The sequence below is a fragment of the Rhea americana genome, unplaced genomic scaffold (genome assembly GCF_003343005.1).
Source record: "Rhea americana isolate MKP2758 unplaced genomic scaffold, rheAme1 scaffold_14, whole genome shotgun sequence".
NCBI lineage: Eukaryota > Metazoa > Chordata > Aves > Rheiformes > Rheidae > Rhea > Rhea americana.
Window position 1 is genome coordinate 4,855,937 of NW_028185483.1, and position 12,289 is coordinate 4,868,225.

Below are 12,289 nucleotides of genomic sequence, written 5' to 3' on the forward strand. Positions count from 1 at the left end.
AATGCCAAGAGTTATTGCTTGTAAAGTTAAGACTTTAAAAAAAGGTACAGTGATGGCATTTTAATTTGTTACCATCTCTCCTTTTCTATTGACACAGTCCCAAGAAAAAACAATTGACTAGGGAGTCACTTCCTAGATTTTAGGTTTTGTACATCTAGAACTGGTAGAAATCCAAATCTTTTTGGATTACATTGTAGTKTTCTAGACTTGATTGAATTTGCACTAGTTTATCACAGAGTTGGCGAAGATCACATTGCTTAGAGAAACCTTGAATTTGTAATAAACCTAGAGAGAACTCTACTGCATGTCTCACCAGCACAGGTTAAATCACAGTCAAGGTATATAATATAATATAAAGCATATACTATAATATAATATACAATGTTATGTTTTATGTATGTGATGTATATGATGTATATTATATATGTGATATATAATTTATAGCATATAATATGCTTTGCTTTACTTAAAAAAAAAAAACAAAACACAAAAAACCCCCTCCATACCTACCATATATAAACCATTCTCCCTAAGATCAACATCAGAATGAACTGAGTCTGTCTGGAGTATTTTCTTATTTTACAGCACTCATATTGATACTTTTAGCTGGAACTTAATTTAATAGAATTTGCAAGTTCTGATGTCCATGGTAGCTTTTTTCATTGCTGCATAAGGAAATATTCCATACTGTGGTCTTTCTATCCTCTTCTTTTAAGTTTATTCCTTTGTACRATCAAACTCTGAAGCGGAGCTTTAAAAGGAAAGCAGTTTGTACACTACATTGCAATAAGTCCTGTCTTCCCACAATCTTTTTCCTTTCCTGCCACAAGTTGCTTTTGTGGCTTCTCTGTACTAAGAAAAAAAAAAAAAAAAAAAAAAGCTGAATTCCACCTTGGCAGCACAATAAATGCACATATTCTGTGTATTCCTGTTTTTAAAAGCTGTCACACTATCTCAACATTTTAACAGCACTTCCGAAATGCATTATGTAATATTTAAACTCCACAGGAATCAAAGGGGACATGGGGCTGCCCGGTTTTCCCGGGCCACCAGGTATGAAAGGTTGTCGGGGGGATCAAGGACCCATTGGACCGCCTGGCTTGATGGGATTCCCTGGATTCCAAGGCGCTACAGGCATGGCAATTCCTGGCCAGAAAGGGAATAGAGGTATTGCTGGTACAGATGCAAGACCAGGTGTGTTGTGATAACTCCTTATTTATCTGAAATGGTATACTGATAACTGAAAGCAGAATTTAGCCTGTCCAACATTCAAGATTGAAAGAGGTTCTGCCCAGAGGGCTTCATAATTAAACAGGTAGTTTCTTTATCAGTTGATGCAATGTTACCATTGTGAACATCACAGTTATCTGTGGTGTAAATTAAAAAAATAAAAAAGCTATAGTTTGAAGCTCATCCACTTCCATGGTTATGCTTTCTTCCTCCGCAGTCCATAGGGCAGCTGAGAGCCAACTTTAAAGCTGTGAGATAGCAGGAGTGTTTTGTAGACATAATTAGAACTGAAGGACATTTTAAAACTGTAGTGCTTTAGAGGACTGAAAGAACTCAACTCTGATCTCAGATTAAATTAATAGGCTAGTGAAAAAGCCGTTAAAAATTTTTGTTTTAAATCAGTATATTTCCTTGGGAATCACTGAGTGACAGTAAACATAAAGTACCCTAATAGTCATTGCATGTTGTACTGTGTTGTATACAAYGTTTGTGAAATGCCATTAGCAGTAGTGCTTGCTTACTTTCATGTTTCCATACAGGTGCTCCTGGTTTTCCGGGGCCTCCTGGTCTTCCTACTCCCAGCATGAAAGGAAGCAAAGGTGTTAGAGGGGCAGATGGCATACCGGGGCCAACAGGCCCAAAAGGCAACATTGGTCCTCCAGGTCCAAAAGTCAGTAGAAGGGAATACTCCTTATTTCTAACTCCATTGCTAATTTTCTCTTACCATAAAAACTACACATGGGAGGACAGGGGAAACTATCTTGTAATAGAGAAAAGATATTAAACTGGATATGAAAAGTAGTTTTTGTGGGCTYTTATGGACTGAAAAGGCATTTTATTGTGAATTTCTCCTTGTCCGTTTTTTATTATAGAATAATATTAACAGTGGTCTGGCTATTTCTAACATTGTCACAAACAGAGCAAATAATGCTTCTAGTTGAAGACATAATGCTTTGAATATTTTGAATGAAAAGAAAATATACTTTATAGTGTGGAAATGCTGCTTCCTGTTTATTTATTGATGTTACCTGACTTGCAGGGAATGGAAGGTCGATCAGGTTTTCCTGGTGCTAGAGGGGATCCTGGATATGTTGGATTCCCAGGTGTAAAAGGTATTCATACATTTATACACTTCTATATGCCAAATACAATCATATACATGTTGTGTTATTGTAGTAGTGCCAGGTGAGGTCCTACAGACATAAGCCTTTTCTATTAAGAGAGCAAGATATGGGTCAGCTATAAATGAGATGCTTCATAAAGGGAGCAGRTTTGATCAATCATCATTTTCTTTGAATTCATTTTTTTAGGTTTGCCTAAACTAATGTTGCCTAAACAAAATGAGGAAGGGCTAGAATTTTAATGGCCTCCATTAAAGGCAACATCAAAACAAGTTTGTCCCTGGGGCTTACCAGGGACTAGTGCTGTGTAAAGACTTTGGACTGAGTCAACTAATGCGAAATGCCACACCATCATGAAAAGATATGGTTTTTGGCAACCCCTTAGCTACAGAATTCAAAAGCATTAATCGTATTTGCAGTACAAATCCCTGGGTCCTCTGTTTGCTATCATAATAGACCCTGTTATGATCTCATTCTCTAGATTATCAGCAGACTAACTGTTAAATTCATTGCCTTCATTAACTTTGTATTCCTGAGGCTTAGCTAGATCAGCAAATGGCTGAAAAATCCTTGTAATTTAGACATTTTTCTAGTCAGCGATTTAAATCTGATACAGATCTGCATCACTCAAATATTTTCATTTTCAATTACAAAAATTACAATGATATAAAATTGTCTTTACCTGTTTAGCCCATTGGTTTGTGTTCCATGTTAATTTTTGTTTATTTTTAATTTGTATTTCTAACATTAAAAGTCACTATGTGGTAGTAATTATACTTTCTTAAGCAAAAACTCTCATTCCATAGCATAGTCAGTCAAGTCTCCTGACTTGATGACAGAACTATTTTTTAAATTCCAGCACCACTGTGGAAGAATAATCTGGATAAAACTTCATATTTTGCACTTAGAAATAATTGTTTATTAAGACTCACACGTTTGAAAAGCTTTACATGCCTCTCAAAAGCCATCAGCACAACTGACAGTTGGGTTTGAATGGAGTGGAACTGCACAGAATCACTGAAGCTGTTATATGGAGACAGGCATAGAAAAATCTTGTAAACTGACTGTACTTGACCTATAAATAATAGAATTAACAGAGAAGATGTAGAGCTCCACTCTAGTATTTCAGATGAGTCTGCTTACTGTGTTATTCTTTGGGAAGGTTGCATGGACTATGCAGGACTCAAGTAAGCCTCTGAATCTCCGGCAATTGTTTTAGCACTTCAAACCAGATATGTCTCCAATCTCCTTTTCTAGGAGAAAAGGGTGATCAAGGACCTCCTGGACCACAAGGTGCAGAAGGGCCAAGGGGACCAAAAGGCCAACATGGTAACATGCTGTTACAACACTTCTTGTTATAATACAAGCTGACTTGCTTAGTTGTGTGGACTGTTTCTGTGATTTTGGGGGATTTTTTTTGTTTTTAGTATAAAATGACCAACTCTTCATTTTATTTTTGCTGCTAGGTCCACCTGGAGTACCTGGGAGAGTATTCTCTGTTCCAGGAAACAAGGGGTCTCCTGGACTACCTGGAAGACCGGGAATACCAGGTGATCAAGGAATTCAAGGGATTCCTGGACTACAAGGTGAGAGGATTTTTTTTGTTTGTTTTTTGTTTTTAATCCCTATATGTATTTGTCTGTGTTACTTAATGAAACATTTTGGTTTGGCAGGAAAACATGTTTCTGAACAGAAAATCAACTTGTCTTTAAAAATATCYCTCTCTTTAAAGGAACTGTTGGTGCCTTGTTAACTGCCTCATATTCAGAACTTGTCTCATTCCATTGGTCTACCACCCCCACAGTCTGCAAGYGAAAAAGTAATTCCCTCAACATAAGACTAGGCAAAATAATGGAATAAAACATAAAATTTAGACAAAACATTCACCATTTTCTTATGAGCAGGATCCTGCTCCATATGTTTATCATCCTGAGGGGAAAAATACCATGGGTAATAATAGTACTGTAGATAGTATTATAAACTGATAGTCCCTTTGATTGTCTGGGGAGGTAGAAGGGAAGAAGAGGCCAGCTACTCCTCCAGTGGCACTAGAAATGAAGCCTACCAGTGCTGTGAGGAATGTGGGAGTGAGGAGCAGATAGGAGGAGGTGCATTTAGAGCAARCAAGTGCTCAGATGCTCTTGCACACCACAGCTCTTCTCAGAAGGAGGGAGCTCCTCAGGGAGCCAGGCCTGCTGGAAGGTCTGCACCACTCAGGAAAGACAACCCCTAGGGATAACAGAGAGGGCAATACAGAATTGTTCTTCTAYACTTTTACACTTGTTTTACAAAGGACCTGCATTATTTGTGGAATTATGAACAGTTACTGAGATGATTATGGCTTGTTACTATAKTTTTAGTTTATTTCTGTTGTACAACAAATGCTGAAGGAGAAAGCTATTTCCTTTGAATTTTTTGCAACTATTCTTTATAAGAATATTTTTCTGCAGCACCTTCCATAGTGCCTTGTCATCATCCTGGTATAAAATATGGTGACAGTAACAATATAGACACCAAGTCTCAAAGCTTAGCAAATTGATACCCACAKTTTTATTATAATGCAGCTACGTTCAGGTGGAGATTTTTAACTTTATTCATAAACTAGAATAATTATTGCTGTATTATATATTATAATATATATCGCTATATATTGGAACAAGTTGCCCAGAGAGGTTGTGGAGTCTCCTTCTGTGGAGATATTCAAAGCCCACCTGGATGCAACCCTGTCTAACATGCTCTAGGTGACCCTGCTYGAGCAGAGGGGTTGGACTAGATGATCTCCAGAGGTCCCTTCCAACCTTACTGATTCTATGATTCTATATTACTCTGTTTTTCTCCTGATTATAATTTAGGACCTAAAGGAGTAAAAGGTTTGCCAGGAACTTTTGGGAGTCCAGGTCAACCAGGTCTGCCTGGTCCAAAAGGAGACAGGGGATTTCCAGGACAAAGAGGTACAACAAACAAGACATCTCTGACTTGTGTTACCAAATTTGCAGATAAACTGTGTTCTCAATTTCTGTAAATCCTTCCTTTTTTGCATATATTGATGTTCTGTAATAGCCTCAGTAGCTGGGGGCTACAAGCACATGTGAGTGTATGCTTAGCTTTCAGCAGATGCATGTTCACCGCTGAAACAATAGTTTACAATTTTTATCCAAAAATACACTTTGGCTGTGCTTCACTGTTATTAATCACATTTATTTACCCACTTGAAAATCCATTTAAATCCTTAGGTATCAGTGTTCCATGACATCACAATGGAACTGAATAAATACATCTACTCAAATGTGTGTGTGTATATATGTATGTATTTATATCCATTACATATAACATATAAAGTAAACATAGAATATAATAAATATTTGCCTAGTCACTGTGAATTATTTTTTACTCTACAACTCTTAATAAAGAGGGCTGTGAATCTTTAAAATGTCTCACTRTTTCACAAAACTGGGCAATGTAAAGGTACCTGAACTTGATCTGAAAGAGCTAATACATCTAACAAGAAATGCTACCAATTTTCAGTTTTGATCTTCTTCTTAATGATTAATTTTTTTGATTTGTTTTTTTCCCCAGGTGGCTCCATTAATTTAAATAAAGTAAGAATGCAAGCAGAATGATTAATATTTGTAATCCTATTTTTTCCCTCCCTCCACAGGACCACCTGGACTGATTGGCTTTCCAGGTCTACAGGGGTTACCTGGAACACCAGGTGTTACTATCCCTGGTCCAACAAGAAGAGGTTTTATCTTTACCCGGCATAGCCAATCAACCAAGATTCCTGCGTGCCCCTATGGGACATCACAGATCTACATAGGTTATTCACTGCTTTTTGTACAAGGGAATGAACGAGCACATGGACAAGACCTTGGTACTGTATTAGTAAAAAAATTTTGGATCGTTTTCTGTAGAGTGCAGTAGGTTGCCTTCATGAAACCAAACTCACAGTAAATACCTGAAATTAACATTAGTTACAAACATCAGTCTCCAGAGAGTTCCACTGCTCTGAGAAAATGCATCATGACTTGAAAGATGAGTTTTTCTCTTGCACTCCTATATTCCATTTTTGCTACCCCAGATGTTTTTCAGAAGAGATTGTGTTACTTAGGCACAGGGATCTGCCAGATAATGGCTAGGACATCTGAATGGGGCTGCCAGTAATGATACCGGATCTGTGAGAGAACCTTGCTTTCTTAGAGACCAAATGGGATACRATAGGGAATCTTAAGTGACACAAGAGGCCACTGTATTTAGGCGACTGTATTCCTGATGCTATGTCAAAGACTGATACAATTGAGGAAGACACTATTATTTTTTAACATAGATTTTGTTCTTAGCCCTTATTGTGTGTGTGTGTGTGTGTGTGTGTGTGTGTGTGTATTTTTTATATTTAACCTAAACATTTTGCTCTTGTATAATTCCACTCTACAGACAATTTTCTTTCCTTTTTTGTAGGCACTAACTTTTTAAATTCTCACTAAAGTAGCTGGGATCCCATTATATGTCTCTTTCGTTTGCTGTGCTAAATATAATTTCCTATTATATTCCTATTAATTTCTTATCTGCGCTTTCATTTTTAGGAACAGCTGGTAGCTGCTTGCAGCGATTTACCACCATGCCATTCTTATTCTGTAACACCAATAATGTTTGTAGTTTTGCTTCTCGCAATGATTATTCGTATTGGTTGTCAACTGCAGCAGCAATGCCAGTAGACATGGCGCCAATATCTGGCAGAGCACTAGAACCCTATATAAGCAGGTAAGAGTACAAGAATCTTGATTTTTCTTACCTGAAGCCACACAGAGAGTATAATTTATTTTGAACAGCAAATCTCAGAGTAATATCTGCCTATCTCAGCCAGTACAACATTGATTTCAGCCRCCTGATTTTTAATTAATCACCTGAATGTTTCAGATATTCAGGGATACCCTAGGAAAAGTTAGATTAATGCTAAGGTCCCACAGCACATTGAATCTGCATAGCTGATGTGAAAACAACACACCATCTCCTGGTTACATATTTTTGTATTTTTACGAACTGTTGTCATGCATCTTAGGGGCAAGCTAAACTAAAATGAAGACAACTGCAGTATTTGGAATGTGGTACAAAACAAGTTCTACTTCCAGTTAARTTTAATATAATTACTGTAGTCAGTATATAGATGCTGTGGCTGAAAGATCTGTCTTATGAAGCACCATTGTGCAAATGTGGTCCTTTCTACCACATTTGCACCTAAAGCCTATGGTGCTTTAGGAAAGCTAAGAATGAAGCTCTTCTAAAGAAGGAGAGCTAAAAAAATTATGGAAGAGTAGTAAACTGAAAGATGGGAAGGCAAACTTTGCATTCAGCTTTGCAGCCTGCRCTGCCCAGTTGTTGCAATCTAGTAGTCCATCACCCTAATTCCTTCTTTTAGGAAATAAAGATTTTTTTTTATTTTAGTAGATTAACATACAGATAACAAACTTTGATCTAAACCACAGTAACATATAGTAGTGAGCACATGAAGAAGGTAAAATTTAGCTTGTTACTTTAGTAAAGGCAAAATTAAGAAGCTCAAATGGTCAGAGACTAATACCCATCTTTTACCAATTTTTGTATAGTGTTATTGGTAGAGATARCAAAGCAGGTATTTGAGATTCAATTTGCTTCTCATTAAAAAGAGAAAATGTTATGTGCAAGTTGTAATGTTTATMCTAAGCCTTTCCTTTAGCTAGTAGCTATTCTCATAGATTGGGGGGGGGGGGGTTACGTATATCCCTTCATCTCTGCACCACTGCTTCTGTGTTTCTTCTTACAGGTGCATTGTGTGTGAGGGAGATGCAACGGTAATAGCAGTTCACAGCCAAACAACTGTAGTTCCTGCATGTCCAGAAGGCTGGATGTCTCTCTGGAAGGGTTTTTCTTTTGTTATGGTAAGGGTATAAAGGCCAGAAATATTCTGTTTCATTGACATTTTCATCTGCTCTTAGCTCATTTGTTTCTTTTTTAATAATTGTGAAAATTTCTTTCCTTAGAAACATATTAATTCTATTAACTCTTATTTACTATTAGAAGCATAGGAACACTATTCTGATCTGTCCTTAGTAATAGGTGACAGGAGGAAGAGGGGAAATGATGAAAGGAAAACCATAGAATTTTAGTCTGACAGAAATAACTGACCTGTCTTGTTCTCGTGCATCATGCAAAGCTCTAGGAAACACAGATTTGGGGAGTGGGATGGCTAGACCAGTCATAAACACAGATATGCAGAAGTAACTGAGGATAAACCACCACTTCCATGCCRGGCAGTTCTCTTATAGACCAGATCTTGGGGCCAAACTCCACGGAAGGTTAAAAACAAACAAAAGTAGTCCACTGTCTACAAAGAAGGACCCCAGCAATTTTGATGCCATAAAGAGATATGAGTGGAGGAAGTTCATAATGTGCTTCCAAGGTGAGGAAAAGTGAGTGTGGGAGTAAGAGTGCATCCATGCTGGGGGACCTGACATGTCACCTTTGTTACCTCTGAGAGATGCCATAGGAGTGCCAGTAAGTGAGGGTAAATGACAGAATGAATAACTCCTTTTGCAAGCCCACATTCCTATTTGCATTATAGGAAATCTTTTTAAGTCTGGTGTGGAATTTGTTTTGTCTCCTGGGATTTGCCCCAAATATCTTGGAGAAAAAAAAGGTTTTTTTGCAGCATGTGGTTAAAATCATTTGCTTATTTCAAATGTCACCAATTTTAATTGTAGTTTCTAGCCAGTTATCTCTTGTCATAAATTATTTTAGGAGCATTTCTAGGAACATTTACCAAAATCAGAGAAGGAAAATACTTCTTTGCTTTTTGTGTTTGGAGAAGCAATCAGTATAACAGAAAATATGAACAGAGACAAAATAGGACATCTGGCTTATTCGTAATTAGGTTACTGTGGTCTTCAGCTGGACATATGCCAACTGCTTTCTAGTTTTTGTACTGGGTATGGTTTTCATGCCTTTTCACAGAATAGAAAAAGTTCTCTGGAGGATCTTAAGAAATAACTATAACTGTGCTTGAATTTTCATAAGGCTTTGGTACTTTATTAGAAGTCTGATAAAACTTAATCTATGCTGACTTTTTGTCTGAGATGTACCACACCATCTCTGGTATGTTATAAAGATTATTTACCCAGAGTTTACTAAAAGTTGATGGATAAGTTCTTATTAAAAATTTACAGTATACAAGTGCTGGCTCAGAAGCTTCCGGCCAAGCATTGGCATCGCCTGGGTCTTGCTTGGAAGAATTTCGAGCCATCCCATTCATAGAGTGCCATGGCAGGGGGACGTGCAACTACTACACAAATTCTTACAGCTTCTGGTTGGCATCACTTAATCCAAGAAGAATGTTCAGGTAAAATGTACTTTCCCAGCAGCTCTACTCTTCCTCATTTCTTGCATCTTACCTATCACATCCATGCTGCAGCTGGCCAAGGAGCCAATAACTTGCCTGCCTAACATCTGAGGGCTTCCCTAGTAATTCCCCTCAAATTAGACATCTCCCTTGGCTAGGCTTAGGGTCATTCTACAGTGCTGGAGCAGCTCAAAGAGGCATAGATGAGTCAAGGATTTGAATTTCAATGTTTGTAATTCCATCTCCAAACAGCCTTTTAAATGCAACTTGTTTTCTGATGTAAGCATCTATAATGCCATTGTCTTCAGTAATTTGCCTTGAATTTCACGACAGTGAGTTTGTCTCAGAATCTGGAGAGGAGTCATAATGTAAGATTAATTCTGTTGCCTAACTTAACGCTTCTACATCAGAACTCACCTCAAAGGGGAGAATCAGGTGCTTGTAAGATGCAGTGTATTCTGACCCATTTTAAACACCTTTGCTGGGAAGAGATTAATTCCACCCCAATTTATGTCCATTGGCTGTAGAAGAGTCAAGGCAGCTACCTTAAACATAGATGTCTATATCTGAATAGATAAATCTAACACATTGTGTCTAAAAATCAGATTAGCCAAGCTAATCAGTGTGTCGTGGCTTTCATCCATACTGATTTCCAGCTTCTGAAACCCTTAACAATTTCAGTGGGATTTCTAATGTATATTAGCACATAATTGGGCCCCTGCATGTTAGTTTAGTATGAAACAGTCAAGATGAATGATTTTTGTAATGCAGAAAAATTGGTTTTACRTAATCCGGGAGTCATAAACTGAGGAGAGTAGGGGCAGAATCTTGCAGAAAGTAYTTCTACAGTGTCTGTACAAATTCAGGACTATCCATATGGGTATGCATAGAGCTCAATATATCCCTGTGTTCTGAAGATTTAATTCTCAGCATGAGTACTGATATTTGCTTGTACTTGGTTCTTTCCTCAAGGCARTTAACTGAGCTCATCTAGTCAATTATAGACTTTCCATTGCCATTCCCTTCCATGTTAAGAAGGGGAAAAATATGTTTTAAAGAACATGAAAATCCTAAGTGCCTGCAGCAAACCCCATTTAAGTGTCTGAATGTACTTGAGTTCACAGTTATGTCACTGTAGTCCCTTTTTATTCCTATTGTGAATCAAAATTAGTGTTCAGGACAAGGAACTCCCAGAGAAAAAGAGATGGCGGAGGCAGGGGAGGAATAGAGAAAAGAGCAGAAAAATCCGGTARTATGAAAACTTTCATCACCTCTCCTGTTTTCAAGAAAAAAGTGAGTTTGTTTTCCCTTTCTTTTAGGAAACCTTTGCCACAGACTTTGAAAGCAGGAGAATTAGAAAACATCATCAGCCGCTGTCAGGTCTGCATGAAAAGGCCAGTCTAAACAATGGGCATTACTGATGGAGCACAAAACTGCTTTTATTAAAAAGAATTGCCTACTTCTGAAGAGCTATAATTTATTAAAGYCCAATTGCGTCTGGAAAGAAAATTATAAATTGCCAGTGCAGCACTATGGTGAGGTAGGGCAACAGTTTGACTTTTTTCTTTGGCAAATAACCAAGCACTTTGTTGGAGTAAGCTTGTAATGACAGTCCTGCAGGGTCTTCTCCTGAACTGCGTCATTTCTGAGCTGCATCTTCGTGATAAAACTGTGGCATTGCCAGATCTTTAATGAAAGATATTAATGCTGCCTTGCATCATGTGCTTTTCAAACTGCAAGACAAACTAAATGCTGTAATATCAGCTTACAGATGTTCAGTGTTCAAAGTAGATATAACTTAAGATGAAAATCTGGCACTTAAGAGAGATGGAGTTCAATAGGAAATGCTTTTCAGTGCACTTTTAAATATATATTGATTCATTTAGGGTTGTTTTGGTTTGGTTTTCTTGTCTAATAAACAAGTATCTCCCCACTTATCTCATCCCTCCTCTGGCTGAGAAACAGGAATACAATTTTTTTTTGTATCACTGCAATACGATGGTTCATGACTAGCCAGAAAGGTAGCTACACTACGCTCTGTAGACAGTACAGTGGTGGCATGCACTAGCTCCGTTCTCCCATTAACTTTGGCTAAAGGCTGGCTAATTGAAATAGTTGGAGAGTCTTCTTTAGATTCAGTGGCTTTTGAAACAGGTTATAAAAATCTTTAATTTCTTAACACATTGACAGTATCGGGCCTTTATTATGATTGCATGCTTTTGTCTCTACTGAAGAACTATCGTAATTTGAAATGTTGATGGAATTTGCAGTTACCCTATGGCCCAAGGGCTCCCATGGCATTATCAGCTTAGCACACACCATTCCACATGTAACCTGTCTTCCTTTTTTATTGTATTTTTTAATACACAACAAAAAGTAAAATATACATATTTAAAATATTTAATATTTAAATATTTATCACAAACATTTCTGGAAATGTCACTTATTCCATCCAGTTAAATGCATGCATCTTAAATAAATAATAAAAAAAGATTGATAATTAAATTGTATCATCTGAGCACTGACTTATACAAGAGAATACAATTGTAAATGAACATAAATACTTGAA

At 37.4% G+C, this 12,289-nt stretch overlaps 1 protein-coding gene across 1 annotated transcript in view; it reads left to right on the plus strand.

Annotated features, from left to right (window-relative positions):
* Positions 1 to 12,289, plus strand: part of COL4A3 (collagen type IV alpha 3 chain) — a 52,307-nt gene extending 40,018 nt beyond the window's left edge. Inside the window, exons 41-51 of the mRNA XM_085298597.1 lie at positions 1,009 to 1,194; positions 1,770 to 1,900; positions 2,270 to 2,342; positions 3,609 to 3,680; positions 3,818 to 3,937; positions 5,204 to 5,302; positions 6,010 to 6,222; positions 6,932 to 7,109; positions 8,149 to 8,263; positions 9,548 to 9,720; positions 11,040 to 12,289. Of these exons, the coding sequence (XP_085154723.1) occupies positions 1,009 to 1,194; positions 1,770 to 1,900; positions 2,270 to 2,342; positions 3,609 to 3,680; positions 3,818 to 3,937; positions 5,204 to 5,302; positions 6,010 to 6,222; positions 6,932 to 7,109; positions 8,149 to 8,263; positions 9,548 to 9,720; positions 11,040 to 11,124 (1,445 nt within the window). The 3' untranslated portion in view covers positions 11,125 to 12,289. The remainder of the gene's footprint in view (positions 1 to 1,008; positions 1,195 to 1,769; positions 1,901 to 2,269; positions 2,343 to 3,608; positions 3,681 to 3,817; positions 3,938 to 5,203; positions 5,303 to 6,009; positions 6,223 to 6,931; positions 7,110 to 8,148; positions 8,264 to 9,547; positions 9,721 to 11,039) is intronic.